We start from the raw sequence: 24,706 nt of genomic DNA on the forward strand, positions 1-24,706 counted from the left end.
GCAGCCTGAGCATATGTAGTGGCATCAAATAAAATACTGTCATCTTGTAGTGGTAGTTTCATCCCAGGCTCCATAGGAGTGCTGATAGGCTTGCAATCCTGAAATTTAAACTTCTCCAGAAGTTTAGCAACATACCGAGATTGCAACCACCCAATGCCTCTGTTATCCTGCACAAACTGTATGCCCAAATAGTAGTGTACGAGCCCCAAATCAGACATGTCAAATGTATGTTGCAATATCTCTTTAAAAGCTGTAATTTTGTCATCATTTGATCCCATGAGCAAAAGATCATTTACATAAAGACTGATGACCAGCAGATCTTTCTCTTCTTTCTTTACATACAAAGTGGCTTCTGATGGACTGTTCACAAAGCCTTGAGTGAGCAGGAAAGCATCTATCTTTGCATACCAAGCTCGTGGAGCTTGTTTCAAACCATACAAGGCCTTTTTCAGCCTGCATACTTTCCCTTCATGACCATGTTCTGCAAAACCTATGGACTGATGTACATAAACTTCCTCCTCGAGGTCCCCATGTAGGAAAGCAGTCTTGATGTCCAACTGATGAACAACCCAAACACGATGTGCAGCCAATGCAATGACACTCCTAAGTGTCGACATACGGGATGTAGGAGCAAATGTCTCCTCATAATCAATGCCCTTCTTCTGTGCATAGCCCTTTGCAACTAGACGGGCTTTGTACCTGTCAATGGATCCATCTGCATGTCTTTTCAACTTATAGACCCACTTAGTACCAATGGCTTTCTTGCCTTTGGGCAGATCAACCAAATCCCATGTTTGATTCTTTTTAATAGAATCAAGTTCATCCTGCATGGCTTTGTTCCAATGCACATTGTCTCGTGCATCCACAAATGAATCAGGCTCATCATCATCCTGTAAACTGGCTGCCATAACCATATTTAAATCCATGATCTGTGCATGCTCATTGGTCCGTGTCTCCCTACGAGTACGGCCAGCAAGAGGAGCATCTAGATGGCTGTCCTGTAATGTCCTCAAATACCATCTAGGTATATGTCTGACCTGTGGAGCCTGTTGTCCCATATGTGGCTCAACTTCTGGCTCAATCTCCTGCTGAATTTCTGCACCACCTTCATGATTAGCTGGCTGCCCTGCACCCTCATGGGTTGGATCACCAACTTTGGAATGAAACTCCATAGGTAGTAGGCCTTCAAACACATCATTTTCAGCCTGATTTGCATCATAACCAGCCATGGATAATTCTGATTTTTCATCAAAAATCACATCCCGACTAGTGAATATCTTCTTGGACAGTGGGTCATATAACCGATAGCCCTTGCTCTCACGGCTATACCCAGCAAAAATACATTTTGTGGCTTTATCATCCAACTTCCTCCTCAACTCTTTGGGTATGTGTGCATATGCAAGACACCCAAAAGTACGAAAGTGTGATACCGAAGGCTTGCGGCCATGCCAAGCCTCAAAAGGAGTAATGGAAACCAAGGCCTTTGTGGGACATCGATTCAAAATATGACAAGCACACATAACAGATTCCACCCAAAAGACATGTGGTAGCTTCTTTGCCTTTAACATACATCTGGCCATCTCCATGAGTGACCGATTCTTCCTTTCTGCAACCCCATTTTGCTGTGGAGTATAAGGAGTAGTATACTGATGCTTGATACCTCTACTCTCAAGAAAGGAATTCAACATGTGTGACACATATTCCCCCCCTCGGTCAGAACGGAGAGTCTTAACCTTGCATCCTGACTCTGTTTCAGCAAGTGCTACAAAGGCCAAAAATGCATCATATACCTGTGGTTTCTGTGTCAACGGATAGACCCAGCATATATGAGAGAAGTCATTAATAAATGTAGCAAAATAGAAGCAAACTCCTAATGACTTCGTCTGCATGGGACCACAAAGATCACTGTGTATAAGCTGCAACTTTGCAGTTGCTCGTAGAGCCTGATCACCTGGAAAGGAAAACCGATGCATTTTTCCCAAAATACATCCTTCACATATGTGATCTAGAGGCTTCTCCATAAGAGGTAGGTCTGTCAACATGTTATGTTGCTGCATAAGCATAAGACTACCAAAATTTACATGCCCCATGCGAGCATGCCATAACTCCGCATCAACCATAGCTGGAGTAAGAGTGAATGCATTATAAGCAGACTGATCCACTGGCTGAAATGCATCCAACTGATAGAGTCCATGACATAATGTACCAGTAAGCATCAAGGTCAAGGCATTAGCTTTGTCTCTGACCATGCATTTGTCATCATCAAAGTTGACTTGCATACCACACTGTGCTAAAGAAGAAATGGACAACAGATTCTTCTTTATCCTTGGTACATATAAGGCATCTGTAAGGCGAAGAATAGAGCCATCGATGGCTATGAGCTGAATCTCCCCAATGCCACGAACTGGATATGAAGCATTATTGCCACACTGAACGGTCTTGCCAACAGGGGCAGGGCATACATTACAAAACAAATCCCTGCGAGATGTGATATGCTTTGAAGCACCGCTATCAAAATACCAAGTACATGCATGCTCAGTCACAATGAGTGCCTATGAAGACCAAGAGGCATCATAACTACATGTGTAGAAACAGTAATCCCTGTCTTCAACAAAGGAAGCAATCTCCGGAGGAGCTTGTGTTCATGTTCATGTTCTTCCTCATTTGCTCTTCCTGTAACAAGAGAGCAACAAGTTCCTGATACTTTAGGAGTTCAATAGCATTCCTCATGCTAAGGTTCAAAGAGGTATGAAAAGCCAAGTAGGATCTTGAAAGATGGTGGATACAAGCTGTGTCTCAGGAATAATCTCATCCACATTGATGAGTTGCTCTCTCAAATCCTGCAGCTTGTTCAAGTGGCTAGACATATCATCTCCTTCATGCATCTTCTGATTTTCCAGCTCTCTTTTCAAAAATGAGATCCGTGCCTCATTACGAGCGGCATACATTTGCTCCAAAGTCACCCATGCATTCCGTGAAGAGCCAGTTGAACGAATATGAGGTATAACAGACCTGTACTGACAATGCAATAAGTGATAAGCCTTGTGCATCTTTGGCATCCCATGTCTTCATTTGTTCTTTGAACACAAGCAGTGGCTGACCTGGTGCCTGTGCCTGTTGTCCTCTTCCACGAGCACCCCCTTGGGGAGGAGTCTCTGGAGCCAATGGACCTGGACGTGGTTCATCACCACTAACAAAATCCCAAAGACCTTTTGCCACAAGCACATTTCTCAGCATGAACTCCACAATGAGTAATTCATGCCATCCAGCTTGTCTTCTTTAGACAAGTACGTGAACACATCACTGTGATGTTGATTTGCCATTATGCCAGTGCACAATGCTGTACCTGTGTATCAAAAAACCCAAAAGCAACAACCCTAAAAGCAACTGTACTCCACTAAGTACAACTGACCCAAATATGCTTGCACTCTCAATCCTCTGAATGTGCAACACAATGCACCACTGACTGAGTAGAGCAACAAAAGTCGCTCACACAGTGCCAAAATGCCCAAAAATTTCTTCACCCAAAACCTTGCAAAAAGCCTGTAGAGGTTTCTTTGCAAGAAAACCTCCCTGTATCTGCCAGAAAAACTCACAGAGAAAATGCCCAACTTTCAAAATATGTAAAGCTGTAAATTTTTACCCAAAAGATTTTGCAGGTACACTCGGCTGTAGACTGTACGTAACAGACTGTCTGAAGCAGTGTACAGAGGAGAAGCGACTGTACGAAGCTACAGGTACTGATCGACTGCTGTACGGAAACAGTCGGCAGCTGCTGTACGGAGTAGCTGTACAGAAACATGCTGCTGTACGGAGCAGTGTACGGAACAGGGCAGGCGCCTGTACGGAGTGTATGGCTATCTGTGCAGCTGAAGGCGACTGTCTGTACGTAGCTGTAGTTGAAGGCGACTGTCTGTACGGGCACTGATGGCGAGTGTACGAGTGGCTGCAGCTGAACTAAAAGCAGGCGAACAGGCAAAATGATGGCAGACGAACTGGCGAACTGATGGCAGGCGAACAGGCGAAGTGATGGCAGGCGGACTGATGGCGACAACTGATGAAGTAGGAAGTGCCTGTACGGACAGCTGATGGCGATGGCCTGTACGGACAGCTAGGCGCACCTGCTCTGATACCAATTGTAGGGTTTGAGCTGTTAGCGTTAGGGTTTGGAAGGCACACTAACAGGAAACGTGAGAGTGAGAGAGAGGAACACGACTGCTCATATATTGATTGTAAAAAAATGAAGTACAATAGCCACATAAAGATGTGACCTAATAGTATGTTCACATGGTACGGCCATAAATAGTGCCAGGTGGACCAAAACCACTTATAAACCTTTATAAGTGAAACTAAGCTAAACTGGGGGGAAAAAACCTCCACTAACTGAAGTAAAAAGTGCCCCAGTAACCTACTGATGATCACTAGCACTCCCCTGGGTGCATACACAGCATAAAATCCAACAGTTTTGACTTCGATATATCAGCATATGTATTATGTTCCATAGGACATGGGGTTGGTTTAGACATACATGTGCTGAGCAGTGCTGAAGGATATAGATTTGGTGGTGTTTCTAAGGAGTATTGTTCTTGATTTTTCTTTCTTCTTTTAGGGTGCATTGGAATCAATGCAAGTAGTTCTTTTGCTCCATTTGAGTCGATGCATTAGTGGTTGGAGTTTGGATCATGTAGTTTTGCTCCACCATTCTCTGGAGTGTTCTTCTTGTGGGCTACCGGTGGATACTCAAAGGTTTGGATTGTTTTTTCATGGATGGTTGGACAGACGAAGAGTGCTCGATTAGGTGGAAGTTGGTCATCCGGATGTTTTTCTGTTATTCTTGTTGACGTGGCGAGGACAGAATGTGAGCCTTCGCAAAGTGGAGGGGAGAACGTGACAAACCTACGAGTGTGCAAGGCAGAGCCAGACATGAGATAGCAACTGACAAGCAAAGTTGGACAACGGAGGTGACATGTGGCACTGCCACGTGGTAATGATGATGTGACAATTGAGTAAAGGTGGCCGACAACAATACTACTAGCCGACTAGGAGCATCGGTGCATATATATACATGGGTAGACAAATCGTCATATTCATCATCTTTGCTTAGTGTTGGACTTCACAAAGCGTTTCTTTGTAGGCGAAGTGCTAGCCAGGAGTGGACTGTAGGTCACAAGGCTGTGATTTGACGTCTTCATTCTTAGCCACATCTTGTACTTGAATTTCAATTGTATTACTTCTTTCTTGTACATAATATAGAGCAATAGTTAGGACTCTTGTGTGTGCTATATGTGTGATTCCATTGCACGCTTCTTTCTATCTCTAGAAAACCCTAGCCTATAGGTGCAAGTGTTCTTCAGCAACAACAGATTTTGAGGAGATGTCGAAGTGGAAAGAACAACAATAGGTCTTCCTTTGGCATAGTTGCCATTGGCACTGGAAGGACTAGATTTTGTTTGATCTAGTGGTCAAGTTCTTCTATCGGGCTCGATATGAGAGTTCATGTGTTAGCACTACTGTGTTCTTTTGTATCACGTGATTGCAATGTAGGTTTAGGGTTAGAGTTTGCACAAGTACAAGCGTAAGCTATAGGGGATCAAATTGATACATGGTGTAAGTGTGCGCACAGAGAGAGAAAAAGAAAGAAAGAAAGAAAGATATATTAACGTCTACGAGAGGCCAAAGTTGGCCTATGAGACAAAAAATAATACAACTGTGTTCTTCTGGTCATCGGAAGAAAAGAAAGAAAAGACAAAGTGTGCATGTGTCTGGATACAACTGGGAATCATCATGGATCGGTGGAGCCCATATACAAACAATATAAAGGGGGGTAGGGATGTGGACAGAGTGCTAAGGCAAGATGCATCTCTATATGCTGAAGGGGTAGTACAAGCATGCTATGCAGATCTATGTCTAACTCCATCGAGTGCCATAAGAGGGATATAAGATATCATACATCGCCGATGCTGAGGCTATGAATGGCGTGAACATGTACCCTAAGTCTGAATGAAAGCGAGCTAGCCTCTCCTCTGTCTCCATCTGGTGTCTCATTCGGATAGCTGCTATCTCTCGGTGACGGAGTCGGGGTGCTCTATGTCCAGTCTGTCTAGGTCTCCTCCTGGCTCTCAATTCCTCTGCTCTCTGTGCGGTCACCCCACGTGGTACATCAGCTGGCACTGGCATAGCTCTCAGGAAGAAATCTGTGAGCTGGGACTGTCTCCCACCCCTAGTGGGAGCGGGTGTCTGGAGGAGTCTCTCTCGAGAACTATGAAGCTCTAGTAGTAGTCTGCCAAGCTGTCGCTGGTCCGAGGCCTCCATCAACTGATGTAGTGAAGAGTGCTCCTCAAACAATCCTGCATATCTATCTCTGACCACCTGGTGGGCTCTACATCTACATACAAAGTGATCCTCAGTCTCCACCTCCTCGCAGCACAATCTGCATATCCGCTCAGCTTTGGGAACCCATGCCGCTCTCCCAGCCTCTATCTCTAGCTGATGTGATGAGACTCGTAGCTATCCAATAGCAACGCGAGAGCTGTGTGGCATGTATACATCCATATACCGCGGTCGCTGTATAAACCCATCCCCTGAGATGCTCATAAAGTGGTCTCTGTAATACAGCATCTTCGGTGGTAGTGGGCTCTCTGGTGCTGTCCATGTCTCCTGTATGTAGCGTTGCCATATGTCCTATCTCATCACTCTGTTCCTCTCATTGAGAGAGAGGTAACCCCGTGGAGCAGACTGATCATACTGAAAAGGTGGCAACCGCTCAATGTCTATCCCATGATGTGAGAACCACTGTAGCATCTGTGCATACCAAGATCCAGTGTGTCCGGCCTCGGCCAGCTGTCTGGATGCCTCAAAAGCTCGGTGGGATAATCTCTCCGTGGGCATCTCCCTCATCCTGTATATAAAGGAGATCGTCTAGAACAATGCCTCCACTGCCATAGGTGGTGCAGCAAACTCAGCTCGAACAATGTCGTGCGGGACGGATGGTTTGTTGCGTATCATCCTCGAGAGCATCAAGATCTGTGGTCTCTCCAGCTGTACCCATGTGGAGGCTGCAAGCCCTGGTGCCCAAACCGCTACTGCATACATCAAGGCTGGTGTCACTAGCCATGCAACTCCTCAGAAATAGTTGCGGAGTATATGAGCTCCTGTAAAGTGTTGTGGGGGTACACTGCAAGGCTCTTTTGAATGATTCGTTGCAGCCCTGACTCAAACTTTCTTTTCTTCTCGTTCTCACTAATCGTCATCAAGAAAGGTGTGACCTTGAGAAGAATCCGCCAAAACTTTGAAACATAAGAAGAAACAGATTCGCCTTTATCCTGTGTTAGCCAATCCCATTCCTTTCGTACATCCTTCTCAACGTGAGGAGGAAGGAACTGATCATAAAATTGCTCTTTGAAAGCACTCCATGTACGGGCAACTGTCCTATCCAAAAGCTTTGCCATCCACCAATCACTTGCAGTCTCTTTAAGATGCATACCCACATGCCTGAGCATAGATTTCTCGATAAATTCCTCATTGCAAAAGGCTATTTCAAACTGCCTTATGAAAGCAAGCGCCTTGGTAGTATCCAACTTTCCATTATAGCTCTCAAATTTAATGTCCTTGTCCCCTGATTTGAACTCTTTGGCCTTCTTGCCATGACGGGCATCCCGATGCTCTAATACATCATCCTCCTCGTCATGCCTACGTTGGCAACGATGCCCAAATCTAGGGCTGATTTCCCACGTAACACCCTCCACTCTGGATGGAACTTTAGGAGCATGAGCATACCTAGAAGGTGGAGATACCACCGACAATGCTTGAAAATCTTCTGCAGCTCTCAAATGGGACAGTCTCCCTCCCCAGCTCCCCCCGTCCAGACCGGAGGATCACAAGATTGATCTCCTCCCAGGCTCGGAGCCCCCGAGTAAGTTTCTGTATCGCCTGTCTAAGGCAATGGAATCGGAGTTGGACCGCCAACTCCAAGAATTGTTGCAAGCTGGCTTCATCCACCCCAACGTGTCGCCATTTGCAGCGCCGATCTTATTTGTCAAGAAAAAAGATGGGTCTTCCCGTTTGTGTGTCGATTATCGTGCACTCAACAGGCTGACTATCAAGAGCAGATTCTCGATGCCTCAAATTGACTATATTCTCGAGAGGCTGAATGGAGCAAAGGTGTTCTCGAAACTGGATTTAAAGAGTGGGTACCACCAGGTGCGGATTGTGGAGGGGGACATCCCCAAGACAGCCTTCCGTACGGAACGGGCTCACTATGAATTTGTGGTCATGCCATTTGGCTTGACGAACGCCCCAGCTACATTTAACCGCATGATGATGCGTGTTTTCCAGGACTTGATTGGAAAGTGTGTGTTCATATTTCTGGACGTCATACTAGTATTTTCAGCTACGGTTGAGCAGCATGACATTGATATGGAGAAAGTCCTGAGCTCTATGTCAATGAAAAGAAGTCGGAATTTTATCTGTTCCAGGTGCATTACTTGGGATATATAATTAGTGCTGAAGGCATTCCACTTGATCCGGCTAAAGTGGCCGAGATTGTCAACTGGGAAGTACCTCACACAGCCTATGACATCAGATCATTTGTGGGTATGACAGGCCTATTCTACCCACATCGACAAGTTTTCTGACCTCTCGGCAGATCTCACCCATATGCTAAAGGGAGTGAAAACAAGAAGGCAAAAGATTCGAATGACTCCACGAGCGTTGGAGGCATTCTAGAATCTCAAGGTGGCTTTAACAGAAGCACCTTGTTTAGCACTTGCCTCGTGGGACGACCCATTTTAGGTGATCACCGATGCGAGTAACATCGCAATTGGAGGTGTATTGCAACAGAATGGTCATCCAGTAGCTTACATGTCTCGTAAGTTACTGCCCGCCGAGAAGAACTACTCATATTGCAACAGAATGGTCATCCAGTAGCTTACATGTCTCGTAAGTTACTACCCGCCGAGAAGAATTACTCAATGTATGATCGTGAACTCCTAGCAGTTATACAGGCCTTGAAACATTGGAAACATTTTCTGTATGGCCGTGACTTCGAGGTACGCACTGACCATCAGGCATTACGCTGGATTCAGACAATGCCAAGTGCACAGTGGAGTGATCGACAACACCGCTGGAGTCAGATATTCCAGCACTTCGGTGGTATGATTGAGTACCTTCCAGGAAAGGCCAATCCAGTGGCCGATGCTTTGAGCAGGAAGGAACAAGTGACTACGATTCAGACCACTCGACTTGATCTTGTTGGTATAGGACTAGATGACATGAAGCACACGTACGAGGATTCCGAGGAATTCGGTACACAGTGGGAACAGGCATTGGATGCCACAGGACCATGCCACTTTCCGATACGCGATGGTTGGCTTTTCTACAAAGGCTGACTGTGTGTCATGAAGTCATTCAGGGCAGCTCTTCTCCATGATACCCATGACGCCATTACAGGTGGTCATAGGGGCATGAATTCAACTCTAGAGAATACTATTGGCCAAAGATGAGGCGTGATGTGTTTACATATGTACAACGCTGGGACATTTGTCAGAAGGTGAAAGCTCCTCGTGGAAAGAAGATAGGATTGTTACAGCCCTTGCCAATTCCTGAGGGTCCTTTCCAAGACATTTCGATGGACTTTGTCACAAATTTGCCTCCCTGTCCGAGTAAGCGTAATACGCAGTGCTTAACTATTGTTGATAGGTTTAGCAAATTTGTTATGCTTATTCCTTGCAGGGCCAATGTGACCGCCGAGGATGTTGCCCAGTTATTCATTCGGCATTGGTACCCAATTGGCGGGATTCCTAGGACCATAGTGTTAGACCGAGATGCCAAGTTTACCAGTCATTTTTGGAGGGCATTGTTTGATAATTTTGGTACTAAGTTGAATTTTTCCAATGCATTCCACCCACAGACGGACGGCCAGACAGAGATATACAACCAGTTGGCCTTTGATGTGCTGAAGTGTTATGTCCACGATCAGCAAGGTAAGTGGGAATCGTATTTGCCTTTAGTTCAAGTTATTTTGAATGATTCTTTTTCTTCAGCTATTGGCAGGACTCCATATGAGGCAGCGTTTGAAAGACCTTTCCAGTCGTTAACTAGGACTTCGTCTTCAGTACCGGAGACGAACAAAGTGACAGAGTCTTACCAGGAGATTTTAGAGTCAGTAAAAGACAGATTGGCTAAAGCGCAAGAGGCCTATACTCGAAAGGCCAATAAAGACCGAAGGGATATGAAGTTTTCGGAAGGGGATTGGGTTTATCTTCGGATTATGAAGCAAAGATTGAAACAGGAGGGCAAGCGATGCCCAAAGTTGTCTTTCAGGAGCTTCGGACCTTTTTCCATCAAGAAAAAGATTAATGAGGTGTCTATGCAGTTAAAGCTACCTCCGAGTTGGACTATGCACAATGTATTTCATGTCAGTTGGTTAAAACCATATGCAGGTCCAATCCCTTCAGAGGTAAAAGATGAAGCGGAACCAAACATTGTTGATGAAGCAGAGGTTATGGTTCCAGAACAGATCCTTCTGCACCGTTTCAAGATGACTCAGGCCGAAGACTACGACAGTTCCTCGCGAAGTTTCAGGACCGAGGAACCCATGAAGCGGTATGGCTCGACAAAGAGTTTTCGAAGACTATCCGGCGTTATTGACGGATTATTTGGAGGCTATGCAGCTTCCGTCAAGTTAAGCAGAAGGGGATGTCACGTGCATCCCGCACTTGGATGCCACGTAGACATTTCTGTTCAAGAGGTGCAAGACCTGGGATGGTGAGCTGGTCCCATGTGAGCCCAGTCCGGGACGAGTCAACTAGGGATCCATCTCAGTCGTCCGAGGTCAAGTGTGCATTGTCCTGCACATGAGTCCAAGGTCAGGTGTGCACTGTCCTGCACATAAAACAATGCCAGTCCGCGCTGTGGGTCTCCCTCTAGAATGATGTCAGTGATTCTGTGTATCTAGTATGGTACCGGATGCCAGATCACTAAGTAGTTAGTGTTTAGGACAAGGGGCCAGCCCATAGGGCTACCCCGGATCTTAGTGTGGGCATGGGAATAGTGTGGAACCACCCCCATGTGGGCCAAGAAGGCCCAGGCTGAGCCCACCAGCCATGGAGGGGCTGTAGGACAGCCCTAGGACAAGAATAAGGCAGATTCTAGGAGTTTACAGCCTTTACATGGCTGTAGGGCAAGTATGGGGCAGCCCATACAGGCTGCCCAGCACTTGGGATGTGTGCAAAAGCTTTGCCCAGCCCTTTGGAATCAAGCGCATCACCTTCCAGCCTGTTAGGGAAAAACGCAGCTTTTTATGGGATTTATTTCAGCATTTATTGCTGAATTGCTAGTCGTGGGAGTATTTAAGGCTGGCCGCCTGCTTTAGCACTGGCCGATTGCTCCTCTGTGGGTAGTATAAATAGCCTAGCCCACAATCCCATTCATTCATCTCATTTCTCCACCAAGAGCTCAAGCATAAGAGGCTAGACAAGCCAAGAGAGTGCTAAGCAAAGGGGTGAAGAATTTCAGGTCAAGGGCATGGATTTCCCAACCAAGAAAAGGTCCAAGATTTTTGTATTTTCTTTCAGATTCACATCATTCTAATAAAGCAAATACACCATCCGTGGTGGGGGCCCTACAGAGGGTAATTGGGACCCAATACTGTGTCCTCTCCATCTCTCCCTCTCTCTCTTTTTTCTGCATATCTCCTTTCAGTTGTGCGCTAATTTCCGTCGCGAAAAGAGTGCTAAATTCTGAGTATTGAAGTTACCGATTCTTCTCCGAAGCTTCCGCATGTTACATGAATGATTCTTTTTCTTCAGCTATTGGCAGGACTCCTTATGAAGCAGCGTTTGGAAGACCATTCTAGTTGCTATTGACCAGAACCTCGTCTTTAGTACCTAAAACGAGCAGAATGACGGAGTCTTACCAAGAGATTTTGGAGTCGGTAAAAGACAGGTTGGCTAAAGCACAAGAGGCCTACACTCAACAGGCCAACAAAGACCGAAGGGATATGAAGTTTTCGGAAGGTAATTGGGTTTATCTTCGGATTATGAAGCAAAGGTTGAAACAGGTGGGCAAGCGATGCCCAAAGTTGTCATTCAGGAGCTTCGGACCTTTTCCCATCCAGAGAAAGATTAACGAGGTTTCAATGAAGTTGAAGCTACCTCCGAGCTCTAGACTATACACGATGTGTTCCATGTCAGTTGGTTAAACCCATATGTAGGTCCGATCCCTTCAAAAGTGAAAGATGAAGCGGAACCAGATATCATCGATGTAGCTGAAGTGATGGTTCCAGAACAAATCCTTTTGCACCGCTTCAAGCATGGCTCAGGCCAAAGGCAAAGATAGTTCCTCACAAAGTTTCAGAACCGAGGGACCCACGAAGCGGTATGGCTTGACAAAGAGTTCTTCGACGACTATCCGGCTTTATTGACGGACTATTCGGAGGCTATGCAGCTTCCGTCAAGTTAAGCAGAAGGGGATGTCACGTGCATCCCGCACTTGGATGCCACAGACATATCTGAACAAGAAGGTGCAGGACCTGGGGTGGAAAACTGGTCCCATGTGAGCCCAGTCCGGGACGAGTCAGCCAAGGTTCTGTCAAAATATGCAACGGAGATGAAGACAAAATCTGAGAACACAAGAGCAAGTGCAGAAAAAATACAGCAATGGAGAGAGAGAGAGAGAGAGAGAGAGAGAGAGAGAGAGAGAGAGAGAGAGAGGCGTGTAACTCTGCTCTATATACACAAGAATATCCCGAAAACAAGATACAATGGCATGGGGGCAATGGAGCCATTTTATATGGCCCCGGCCTGCATCAAGGACAGCCAACAGGACAAGAAAACCCACGACCAACATATGTGAACAGTCGGCCAGCAGAAAAGGTGTCGGCTTGCATCTGAGAAGTCCACGACTTGTGCAAACCAGTCAGCCAGCTCCCAGAGTGTGATCACATGCATACTGATGCAGTCGGCCAGTATGGGTCGTCCTGCCATCACACAGCAACCACCCAAGCCATGGAAAAATAGGGAAAAATGGGAAAAAAAATATAGAGTGGGGAAAAATGAGAAAACACCTAATAAGGGCGGGCACACCCACAACAGAGGCCCTGATGTATATGTATAGATAGGAGATGACTTCTAACACCCCCTCTCAGCTCCTGGCTGTGAAACCAACCCCAAGGAGCTGGAGTGCCGCCGAAGCAACGCTTGAGATAGCGACTTCGTGAAAAGGTCCACCGCGCTGTTCTCCGTCGAACAGAACTCTAGCAAGATGTCATCAGCAACGATCTTTTCACAAACAAAGTGCCTCTGGATGACCAAGGATTCCACCAGTGGAAACCCAATCTTGCCAAGTAACCTCTGAAACCTCACCACCTCGCAAGCACCAGTGGAAACCCAATCTTGCCAAGTAACCTCTGAAACCTCACCACCTCGCAAGCAGCACCACAAGCAGCCCGGTACTCTACCTCTGTCGACAAGGCAAGAGATAGCTACCTCTTATTGGTCCATAAAAATGCTCCCGAGCCGAGGGTAAAACTGTTACCTGAAGTAGATCTCCTCGTGTCTAGATCTCCTCCCCAATCTGAGTCAATCCAACCCTGGAGTCGGACTCCATCCATCAATCCCCCTCTTGTGTAAAAGAGTCCAAGATCCTTCGCATGCTGCAGAAACCACAAGATACGCAATCCTACCTCCCAAAGAGTCATCTGCAAACATGAGCTCAACAGCCTCATCAGGAAGCTCCCGTCCAATCTGTCAACCAAATCAATGAACCATTCTGCTTCCGAGTCAGAGAGCACCATACTGCTCACAAGGATCAACAACTGTTACGGTGGGATGCCAGGTCCTGGAAACCTGCTGAAGACCACGCAAGGCCTTCGGAAACCTGTAACCAACCCCCTCTGAATCCAGAACCACAAAGCCTGGAGAATGAGCAACATCCACCTCCTTCTGCAAGTAATCAACTGTCACCTGCCTGGCTTTCCAAGAGGTCCCCGTGGAGAGAACTTCCTCATCTACAGGAGATTCTTTGTCCTGAATACTACGAGACATCAGAGCATAAGTTACCTGTAAAGTTTCCTCTGAACACAAGAACTACCAACATCTCTACTAGAAAGTTCCTGCCAACTGCTGCCATCAACTGGCAAGCTATCCTCCATCTGGTCCCAGAAAGCCTGCACCTGCAACGTATCCACACTTAAGTGGCCATTACCAGACTGCCACTCATCACAAAACTGAGGACCAAGGAGAGAGAGTGCTGAAAGTTTGTAAACTCCATTCTCCACTCCGCTTTCCAAACTACCTGGCATGTTGCCTTGTCCTGAAGAGCAACAAAATGCTCATCAAACTCTACCCGTACGCCAGTCTTGCAAACCTGATGCACTGACAACAAACGAAAACCAAGTGACGGAACATACAACACCTGGGAGGAATGCTTCCCCCCTCTGCCATCGGGAACTATCTCCAACCTGCCCTCACTGTGAACTGGGAATAGTGGATGTATCCCCAATAAGAATGTGACCAAAATACCTACGGAGATCCTGTAAATCTGAACGGGAAAGAGTCATGTGCCTAGAAGCACCACTGTCTAGAATCCGCTCCCGAGTATCCGTAGCGGCGAGTCCTCCAACCTCCTCCCTGCCCGAAGAAAATGAAACATCAGTGTCCATCACCTCCACGTGCACAAATGCTGGAGTCTTCACGGTTGCTGCTAAGGATTCTTCACCCTTCTCGGTGTTCCGCTTGGGACACTGCCTCCAATAGTGGCCTTTCTCACCACAATCATTACAGGTCCTCTCTGCCTTGAGTTTCTCGCGGTCTGAGTCGAACATCTTCTCAGAAGACTTCTCCGATGAAGCCTTCCCTTTGCCCTTGTAGTTACGGCCTTTCGACCGTTGGCCAGTTAAGGCCTCCGAAGCTCCGCCCTGTGGAGGGTTCGAGAATCTTTCCTCCTGGTCCAAGACCATGGGCACAAGCTCCTCCCACGTGATGGTGCTGGGCCTGCCACTGGTAATCAAAGACGAGTAGAATGCTGAGTATTGAGAGGGCAAATGCGACAGCAACATTATGGCCATTTCCTCTGATGATATCTCCTTCCCAGCCTAAAGAACTTCCTGCTGCTGAAGAGCCTGCAGCTTGTTAATGTGCTCCCGCATCGTCGATGACTTTGCAGGGGTCATAACGCGCATCTATACGTTCAAGGAAATCCACTTCATGGGCGATACCCTATTATAAAGAGAAGCCAAATGCTGCCATATACCTCTCGCCAGCGTCATATGCGTTATATGATTGATTACCTGCGGTGTGCAATTGAGAAAAATGAAGGAACGGACCCTGGCATTGACACGATCCCACAACTGTGCCTGTGCCTTGCGTTCCTTCCGTATTGACGGTAACTCCCCTTCCTCTATCTCCGACCGTGGAACCCCAACAACGATAAAATCAGCAAGGTCGTACGACTCCACAACAGATTCCATCATAACCTTCCAGATGCCGTAGTTATTCCCGTCCAAGTGACAGTCGACTCGGAACGTGGGGAGTGTCGGGATCTTCACGTGTCTCTCAGCCATCTCAAGCAGATCTGCCATTGTGCGGATGTAACTGAAAAGGGTGGGTGGGTGGGAACAAAGAAGAACTTGAACCTGCAAGTGGCTGTCCAACAAATCAGCCTGCCTTTCTCTTGCTTTTCCTCTTCCCGAACAGTCCAAAACAGTCCACCAATCAACAACACAAGAGTCCCCCTCTTGCTCACACAATTCTCAAGATCTAACAAGAGCCTAAGGCTCTGATACCATGTTAGAATATGCAACGGAGATGAAGACAAAATCTGAGAACACAAGAGCAAGTGCAGAAAAAATACAGCAATGGGGAGAGAGAGAGAGAGAGAGAGAGAGAGAGAGAGAGAGAGAGAGGCGTGTAACTCTACTCTATATACACAAGAAAATCCCAAAAACAAGATACAATGGCATGGGGGCAATGGGGCCATTTTATATGACCCCAAACATGCAGTCGGCCTGCATCAAGGATAGCCAACAGGACAAGAAAACCCACGACCAGCATATGTGAACAGTCGGCCAACAGAAAGGGTGTCGGCATGCATCTGAGTCGTCCACGACTTGTGCAAACCAGTCGGCCAGCTCCCAGAGTGTGAACACATGCATACTGATGCAGTCGGCCAGCAACTGGGTCCTCCTACCATCACAAGGCAGCCACCCAAGCCATGGAAAAATAGGAAAAAAGGGGGAAAAAATATGGTCCAAGTTTATGCTAGGTGCCTCTCTCTGTCAAGGGATCCAAGCCCAAAATACTAATAAGTCCAGCCACACTTTCATGATGTGTGAACCTATCGCCTTAAAAATCAAACCAACAAATAAAGTCCCTTGTAGCTCATACTCTATTGCCATCTTTCAAGCCAAAATATGCCGATGAATGCTTTAGCTTTCTTCTATGGAAAATCCCCATTCACACCTTGGCTCCAATCAATGTGTGAAACACTGGTCAAGATTGGTGAAGGGACCAAGTTGGTGACATCCCCTCTGTCTTAGAAGACGGTTGTCCGCAACTATATAAACTTGGTACGAGTGGAAAAATACCCTTCAAGTATTGCAAATGGACTACCACAATGTGATTATTAAAACCATAATTCCAGATCCACTGTAACCATAGAATACTTGGCAGAGTCGCCGCTTTTTTGAATGTTCAGGGATCCCGAATCCTTCCTGAAACTTCCCAAAACATAAGTACGAAGTGAGCACCAGGGTTGCTAGTCCTGAGAAAAATCACACCATGTCAGGCTACATCTGCCATACATGTACAGTAAGAAAAGCAGACCATGTTAGGCTACATAAGCCACACATTTTCTGTCATGTAAGGTTTCATAAGCCACACATGTTTTGTCATGTCAAGCTTCGCACGCCATACATGTTCTGTCATGTCAGGCTTCATATGCCACACATGTTCTGTCATGTCAGGCTTCACAAGCCATACATTTTGTGTCATGTCAGGCTTCATAAGCCACACATGTAATCTTGCCGTGTCAGTGGGCTCACACCAGAGTCCTCCCTGGGGATCCATCCACATACTTGCAAAAGACAAACTCTTGTTGACATGTCGGTGGGCTCACACCGGAGTCCTTCCTGGGGATCCATCCACATACATGCAAAAGGGCTGTGCCATGGTATGATCTATGTGAGAAATCCTTCTCCGCAAAGCCGCCAAAACAAGCACATGTTCACACAAGCCAGGGAAGCTCAACCGACACACTTTAGTCCATGACAACCCTGCATATCTTTGACCAACCATACAAGCGCAGAATACATGTCATGTTGGCTTCGAAACAACTCATAGTCTAGAAGCAGAATGGTTTTTCAGAAAAATAACTTTTCTTGAAACACATCTCAAGATAGACATGAGAAACACTCTCCACTTGCGTATGAACAACGGAGGGCTTCTCACCATGGAAAGCCTCATATGGAGTTTTATCTAGAAGAGCAGCAGTAAGAGACCTGTTCTGAATGTAGACAGCAGTGCAAGCCGCCTTAGCCCAGAAATGTCGAGGTAATGAAGAATGCTCAAGCATAGCACGGGCCATCTCCATAATGGTCCTATTCTTCCTCTCTGCAACTCCATTCTGTGATAGAGTATATGCAATAGTAAGCTGTCTCTAAATGCCATGGCTCCTCCAATATTGCTGAAACTCCTGGAATGTAAACTCACCCCCTCCGTCAGTCCTGAGAGCCTTGACCAAGCGACCGGTCTCTTTTTCCACCTCAACTCTCCAATCACAAAAGTACTGAAAAGCCTCATCCTTGGTCTTCAGAAAGAAAACCCAAGTATATCTGGAGAAGTCATCCACTATCACGAGCATGTACAACGCCTTACTCAAAGACGTGGTACTCATAGAACCACATAAGTCTGCATGAACAAGAGCAAGTGATGTCGAAGATCTATGTCGCCTCCTTCGGAAAGGCGGCTCGGTGTTGCTTCCCTTGTAAACAAGAGGAACAAGCAGAAGATGGAGCCTTAATGGTCGGTAAACCCTCAACCAACCCATCCTTCGAAGCTCGCTATAGAAGCTGATAGCTCAAATGGCCAAACCGAGCACACCAAAGAGCAAAAGAAGAACTAGAAGAAAGCAGAGCGATCAACTTGTACAGACCACTATCTGGACTCCCTGAGCCAAGATGCTACCAGTCTCCTTATCACGAATGGTAATCTCATAACGAGAGAAGATCACCTCTGCACCATAAGCTGTAAGAGCACTCGCTAACAAAAGGTTAAAAGCCAAATCTGGAATGTACAGAACGTCAGAGAAGTATCTCTTGTCCTCGGAAGGGCGGAATATGGGGATGGTGCCATGTCCATGCACTGGCACGGAAGAAGAATCACCCAAAGTAATCTCGCCTGACCTGGCAGTGAAGTCCTCAAACCACTCTTGATGGGGTGTCATGTGAGCAGGTAAGCTTTGGGGCTGGCTACTTTTATAGCCGTAGCACCGCTATCCACAATCCACGACCGCGAGTGAGAAGTCACAAGAGCAAGTATACGACGAGTACGTGCTAATAGAAGAATGCCATCATCCTTCTTGGTTTGAGACACCGCTGTAGAGGAAGAGTTCTTTGCTTCTTCATTCCGCTTCTTCTTGTGACATTGGGGCGACTTATGACCCTTCTTGCCACAATAATGACATTCAATGTCCTTGTTTTTAGAAGATTTGCTTTTGTCTTTATCCTTGTCGTTATCCTTGGAGTTCTTGTCAGAACCTCCTTTCCCTTTCTTTTGTTGATTCTTCCCTTTATCTCGCGCAACCAAAGCTCCATCAGAACCACCAGAGGTGCCAGTCTGCTCCTCAAAGCAAGACTCAATCTACATAATGGAGGGGAGAACTTCCTCCCAAGTAACTGGAACAGGACGAGGAGAAGAAACAAGAGACTGAAAATAAGTATCAAACCTCTCTGGAAGCTTGGAGAGAAGCCGAATAGCCATATCCTCTGTAGAGATATCCTTGCCACAAATAGCAAGCTCGTCCCAGAGATCTTTCATCTTCGAGATGAAAGCAAATAAAGATGGAAAGGCGGAAACTAATAAGTCCATAAGCTGCTTTTCCAACGCCAAAATCCGACCCAAAAACTAAATCTCGTAGAGATCTGCAAAAGCCTTCCAAACTTCATGTGCAACATCTACTGTATGCACGTGAGAGAGAACAGAATCCTGACAGTTCAACATCAGAAAGGAGAAAACACGACGATCATTTGCCTACCAAATATCAATCTATGCCTAAGTCACACCACCGGAAGCAAGGGTGGGAGAGGTGGCATTGGCAGGTGTAACAAGCCAATCCCAAAGATCCACGCCACGCAAGGCTGATTTCACCCTCACCTTCCACAAGGTGTAGTTGGAACCATCAACTTTGCAAACTCAAAGAACATATGAAGAGTAGTCGGAGCAGCCATCACAAAAGCTTGGGCTCAATCTCAGAAGAAGAAGTGTCCTCCACAGGTACCAAGGGTGCCACCAAAGCCCAAACCACCACAATCCCCCTCTTGCAAAAAGGGAATGTCCACCGGAGAGGAAAACGCAGCCAAAGAGGGGCTGCTGTCCTGAAAAAAACAGCCGCCTAGATCCAAACTCCAAGTAGAAGTAAAAAGTTGATGAGAATATTACCTTCTAGCTGCAAGCGATGAAGCCAAACTGAAGGGAAAACAATCAGTAGAAGCTGTCCAAAAAACGCAGCAACCAGAGGGCTGCAAATCTAAGAAAAACACAGAGGTTAAGGGGCTGTAAATAGGGCTGAATCTGGGGCAGCAGAGGGAATCGCTGAGCCGGGAGCGATGATACCATGAAAGAGTGCCTAGAGCGGAAGCAAATAAGCACTAGAGTGTGCTGAGTAGAGAGTGCAAGAGAGAGAGAGAGAGATGGAGCAACTATGCTGAATATACTGAAGCAATACAGTCCCAAGCAAGAGACAGAAGTAGTCTCATAAGTGAGGGAGTAAAAGATAGACTAGGCAAGATGAAAAAGTGAGAGGCCAGCCCACCTATTTATAGGTGGGGAGAGCTGGCCGACTGGAACTGCAGAAGCTAGCCGACTGGACAACAGAAGCTGGCCGACTAGACAACAGAAGCTGGCTGACTGGGACAAAGGCATCTAGGCTGGGAAAAATCCCAAAAAAATATATAAAATAAGGGTGGCCAGCCCACAATCAACGGCCATGCAAAAGGGACCAAAAGGACACTAGACATGGGCAAAAACTGGGGATGAATGTGCTAACGTGTGATGCATACCACATTACAAATGCCAATCAGAGGCAGAATGTGCCCAGCATTTTGAACTGATCATAAGAATTTTACCAGACTGGTGTGCTTTCTTTAAGCCTGCTGCCATGCATAGTGCAGTCCCTGTGCAGCTTGGAATTTCCAAAGTTGTCTTCCTCTCATCTGATTTAGCCACCTCCATCCATTTCGTTATAACAGCAACATTTTTTGTAGCAACACAGAGATGTAAAGGTCTGAAGTAGAACCCATAAACCACATCATCAGAACATCACAAAACCTTAGCAATTATATTAATACACCCACAAAAATTGCACTTACGTCATATGATCCACATCGAGAACACCCATTGACTTGCAGCCTCCATTCTCTAAAATGACTAATGCACAGGCTGTGTGCATCGTCTCAATAGCTCTGTGCAAAATGGTTTTGCCCTCATTGTCAACAGCATTGGCATCAGCTCCAGCAGAAAGCAATACCTACAATTCCAGAAAATTGAAAGCAGTCAACCAGATGTGTGGCCCCTACTTAAACCAGGTAGTATGTAAAACACCGGCCTAAAGTTAAGCTACAAAAAGCTTCACATTGTGACCTGCATGCACTCAGGTTCGCCATAGCTGGCACACATATGAGCTATTGAAGGACCAAGTCCCTCTTTGAGCCTCACATTAACATCTGCTCCCCGCTTTATGAGTGCCTTGAGACATTCAGTTGTTCCACACGCTAAAGAGAACAACATGGGTGGGTCTCCATCCTTGTCATGTGCTTCAACATCAGCTTCTGGATATTTTAAAATAGCCTCCACAATTTCTAAAGAGCCTCTCATTACAGCTGTATGAAGGGCTGTCTGACCACCTTCGTTCCGGCTATCAAGAAGAGCGACAAGAGGACATCCTGTCTTTTCGACTGCAACTCTATCTAGCAAACTCCTAAAACAACCAAGGAAAAACCAATGGCATAAATGACTAACAAGAATGCAGCTGCACTTATTTTGAAAAGTTCACACAATGAAACTTTGCCTCTAACCTGACACCCTCACTGTCTCCCTCATCAACTAAGTGGTGAAGTGATGTTTGCACATCCTCTACAAACTCCAGCACAGAGGGAGGTGATGGTTTGAGTCCCGTGCTAACCGAGTCCTTCGAAAAGCAGCTGTTTAGCACAGAGAACATGAGCACCATGACGATTCAATGTTCCTTTCTTGACCTAACCAAAACCTGCATTGCTTAAGTTTTGTGTCTTAAAAACAACACCATTTGGCTTTAAGGCCACATGATCTTACGTTTCAGGACTTTGAGGAGGACTCCAAGGCATCTCTTGTAGGTGATGCAGGAATATAGACAGCATTGCTGAAAAGGTTGGCCTTTTGGAAGGCTTGAACTGCAAACACTCCCCAATCATCTTCCACAACTCTCTTGGCATACCCGCACCCACAACCCCAGCATACTGTGGAGGCTGTCGACGTGCTTTCACTACAGCTTTGTATGTTTCATCAGCACTTAAACCAGCCCACCTGCAAGGAGAGGCCATTTAGCCTGACTCACAAACTAATACTGGAGCCAAAAGACCTACCTGCCAAACTAAAATATACACAAGAACTGCAGAGAACTTACGGAACAGCTCCTGTGCACATCTCTACCATAACACAGCCAAAACTCCATACATCAGATTCTGGGGAGATCCCAGCACGGTCATCCCCAAAAATGTTTAAAGATGACTTCCGCATTGGTTCCCATGCCTCGGGTGCAATATAGTGAGGGCTCCGCATTGTACATTCTAGACAAGAGTGCAACCGAGATGCTCCATCCTCACTTGCTGAAGACCGACCTTTCCTACAGTTAGGCTTCTTCAAAATCTCAGGTAGACCATAGTCTGATACAACTGCTCTCCCTGTTAAATCCAACAGCAAATTTGTTGGCTTCAAGTTCATGCAGACCACTCCTGCCGCATGAAGCTCCGCCATGCCACGAGCTATGTCAGCACCATACCTGACTTTAAAATCCTTCCATTAGACTAGAACAAAATGAGCACATGGGCATGCACATTGACTGCACCTCAGACTACTCGTGACTTGACACCAGTTCACAAGACCGCATCCTACATAAAATTACAATTACTTCGACACCAAGACAGCATCCTACGTAGAAATACCTCAAAACTTGTTCCAGTGTGAGTCTGCCCTCATTCTTCTGCATCTTTTCCTGCACAGACCCCGAGTACTTGTCCATCACAATGCACAATTTCCCATCTTGTTCACATGCCCCATAGAATGCACAGACATTCTGGCACCACATGGTGGCACGTCGCAAGCTCTCTAGCCGGCTTTGCACCCAATCCACATCCATGCCATCAGGAACCTGGAGGCTTTTGATGGCCACTTTGTGTTTGCAACCACCTGAACCGGTGAGAAGCCCTGACCAGAGTTCTTGCCCCGGGCGGGGGCCCTTTCCCACGAGATGCAGAAGGCGGACAGAATGGGAGCCGAGTCCAGGGTAAAGGCCACAGCAGGTAGGGGCCCACATGGGGCTAGCCTGGGGGGTATTGCTTCTTGATCTGTCGGAGAAAAAATTCGATGCGCAGTCTGTGAGCTCGTCTTCTTCATCGGAGGCTTCTTCAGCTGTGCATTCAGATGGTGCATTATTGATGAGAGAGAGCATGGCGAAGTTCTTTCGTAGGGTGTCCACACTGTTACCGACCTTGGAGGGCTGCCTGCATCTAGGACATAGAAGCATGTGATCCGTGCTTACCGCGAACATGTGGGACAGACAGTCTTTGCAGAAGGTGTGCCCGCACTGCAGCATCATGGGAGCTCTGTCCTCTTCATTGTAGGTCGTCTGGCAAATCGAGCAGCCAGGGAGCTTCATCGTGGCCTGTGAAAAACAAAACAGATCCCTCAATCTCTGCAAAGATTGCAAATCGCCATTGAGGTAAGGTCTAGCAGGATAGCTTTCCCTTAAAGCTTGGCAGATTGATGCTAAGGTTTCCCGCTGCAAGGTCCGACTGTTTCAGACCTTGTACCCCTGAGAAAAGCTATGGCACAGCAGTGATGGGTGATAAAAATTGACGCACATCACTGCGGATTTCCAACCAGAAAGAGAGCCTATAATTTAGCATGCACAAAAACACACACACACACACACAGGATGTGGATCATGGATCAACCCTGCCGCAAGACAAATTCAAGGGACCACACCACATACCGTACATCAATGAAGGGGCTGATTTCGAAACCAACAAGGTAGGGAATAGCCCTTGTTAGTTCTTTTGCTTTCATGACCTCTTGTCCATAAAGTAGGGGATGAGGTGGGTGTTGATGTTCATGTTCATGTTCATGTTCATGTTCATGCTCATGTTCATGTTGATGATGATGATGCAAATGATCATGGTGCTAAATGGGAAGCCGCAAGAAATTCAAGCCACCAGGTGAGAAAGTTGGATCAGTGGCATTTTGCTGCAAGGGTTGCAACAATGAGATTTTAAAGTTACATCTGTGTAGTGTCCAAGCTCCTTGCAATACTTGCAGTGGGGTGTTACAAATGCTCCAAATACCTAATAAAGGAGAATTCACAAAGCCAGGCCCACCATAACATCACATAGCATTAGGAACACTTCATATGCCACGTGCAACTCTAAGTGGTGCCTCAGCCCCTTGCCACCACACAAATGGATAAAGAACATGGTAGTTGATTATTCACCAATTGTCTTATGAGTTGTTAGTTATGTGATTGGTTGTTGGACCATGATTGATGTGTGCATCGACCTAAGTATGATGGATTGGCACTACAAGTAGGCATGGCATCCTTTGTTAGTTCAACATGTCACCCTAGGTAGGCAATGGTAGGCACCATTTGTGAAGCTCAACTAAGCGCTCCCATCTCCCCCCCCCTCCTCCCTTTACCTCGTTTCATCTCGGCAAATGTCTTAAATATTCATCAAATATATCTCTTTGGTAATTGGCTTGCTTATATAATTGAAATTGTCCATTGCTCAATCGACTAGCATCACACCACCAAGTTGTGAACTCCATGTTGAGAAAAATCGGTAGCCATACATGTTGGGCATTGTCAAAAGTATATTTATATGAAATGTGTGATAAAATATTTTGATGGTTCCTAGTTGATTACCCAATCTCCAACAAAGACCTACACCTCTTAGAAAACCTTCATCCCATGGCAAAGAGGAGGGGATGACCATCAAGTCTCTTTAAAGATTGTGCATGAAAGTTTGAGTTTCTTTTTTCCTTTTAGGCATCCTCCTTAGTGATCTTCAAGAAACCATTTCAACAAGCCCTTGTGAAGGTACCCAAGGAACTCTTATTCACATAAATTTTATGCCATGTAGTGCTTACTTCTGATTACACAACATTGTTATCTATGAAAAATAAAATGCATGTCTTTTTCTCCACCATCGTTTGTTATCGTAACATTTCATCACTTGAACAAGACT

The 24,706-nt window shown here is 46.2% G+C and overlaps 1 protein-coding gene across 3 annotated transcripts in view; it reads right to left on the reverse strand.

Moving 5' to 3' along the window:
• The window catches only part of LOC147637185 (E3 ubiquitin-protein ligase KEG-like), a 55,950-nt gene extending 32,166 nt beyond the window's left edge, over positions 1–23,784 (reverse strand). Inside the window, exons 1-8 of one of the 3 annotated variants that reach the window (XM_086800802.1) lie at positions 23,461–23,588; positions 22,412–23,130; positions 21,874–22,248; positions 21,543–21,773; positions 21,287–21,412; positions 20,853–21,189; positions 20,582–20,739; positions 20,339–20,496 (exon numbers count right to left, since the gene is read on the reverse strand). In XM_086800802.1, coding sequence (XP_086656928.1) covers positions 20,339–20,496; positions 20,582–20,739; positions 20,853–21,189; positions 21,287–21,412; positions 21,543–21,773; positions 21,874–22,248; positions 22,412–23,124 — 2,098 coding nt within the window. In that variant the 5' untranslated portion in view covers positions 23,125–23,130; positions 23,461–23,588. Of the gene's footprint in view, positions 1–20,338; positions 20,497–20,581; positions 20,740–20,852; positions 21,190–21,286; positions 21,413–21,542; positions 21,774–21,873; positions 22,253–22,411 lie in introns of all 3 variants that reach the window. The other 2 variants (XM_086800801.1, XM_086800803.1) reach the window with 2 other exon arrangements.
• Between the last annotated feature and the right edge of the window lie 922 nt (positions 23,785–24,706).

Source organism: Cibotium barometz, chromosome 7 (genome assembly GCF_041138505.1).
Source record: "Cibotium barometz isolate CiBa-2024 chromosome 7, ASM4113850v1, whole genome shotgun sequence".
NCBI classification, from domain to species: Eukaryota; Viridiplantae; Streptophyta; class Polypodiopsida; order Cyatheales; family Cibotiaceae; genus Cibotium; species Cibotium barometz.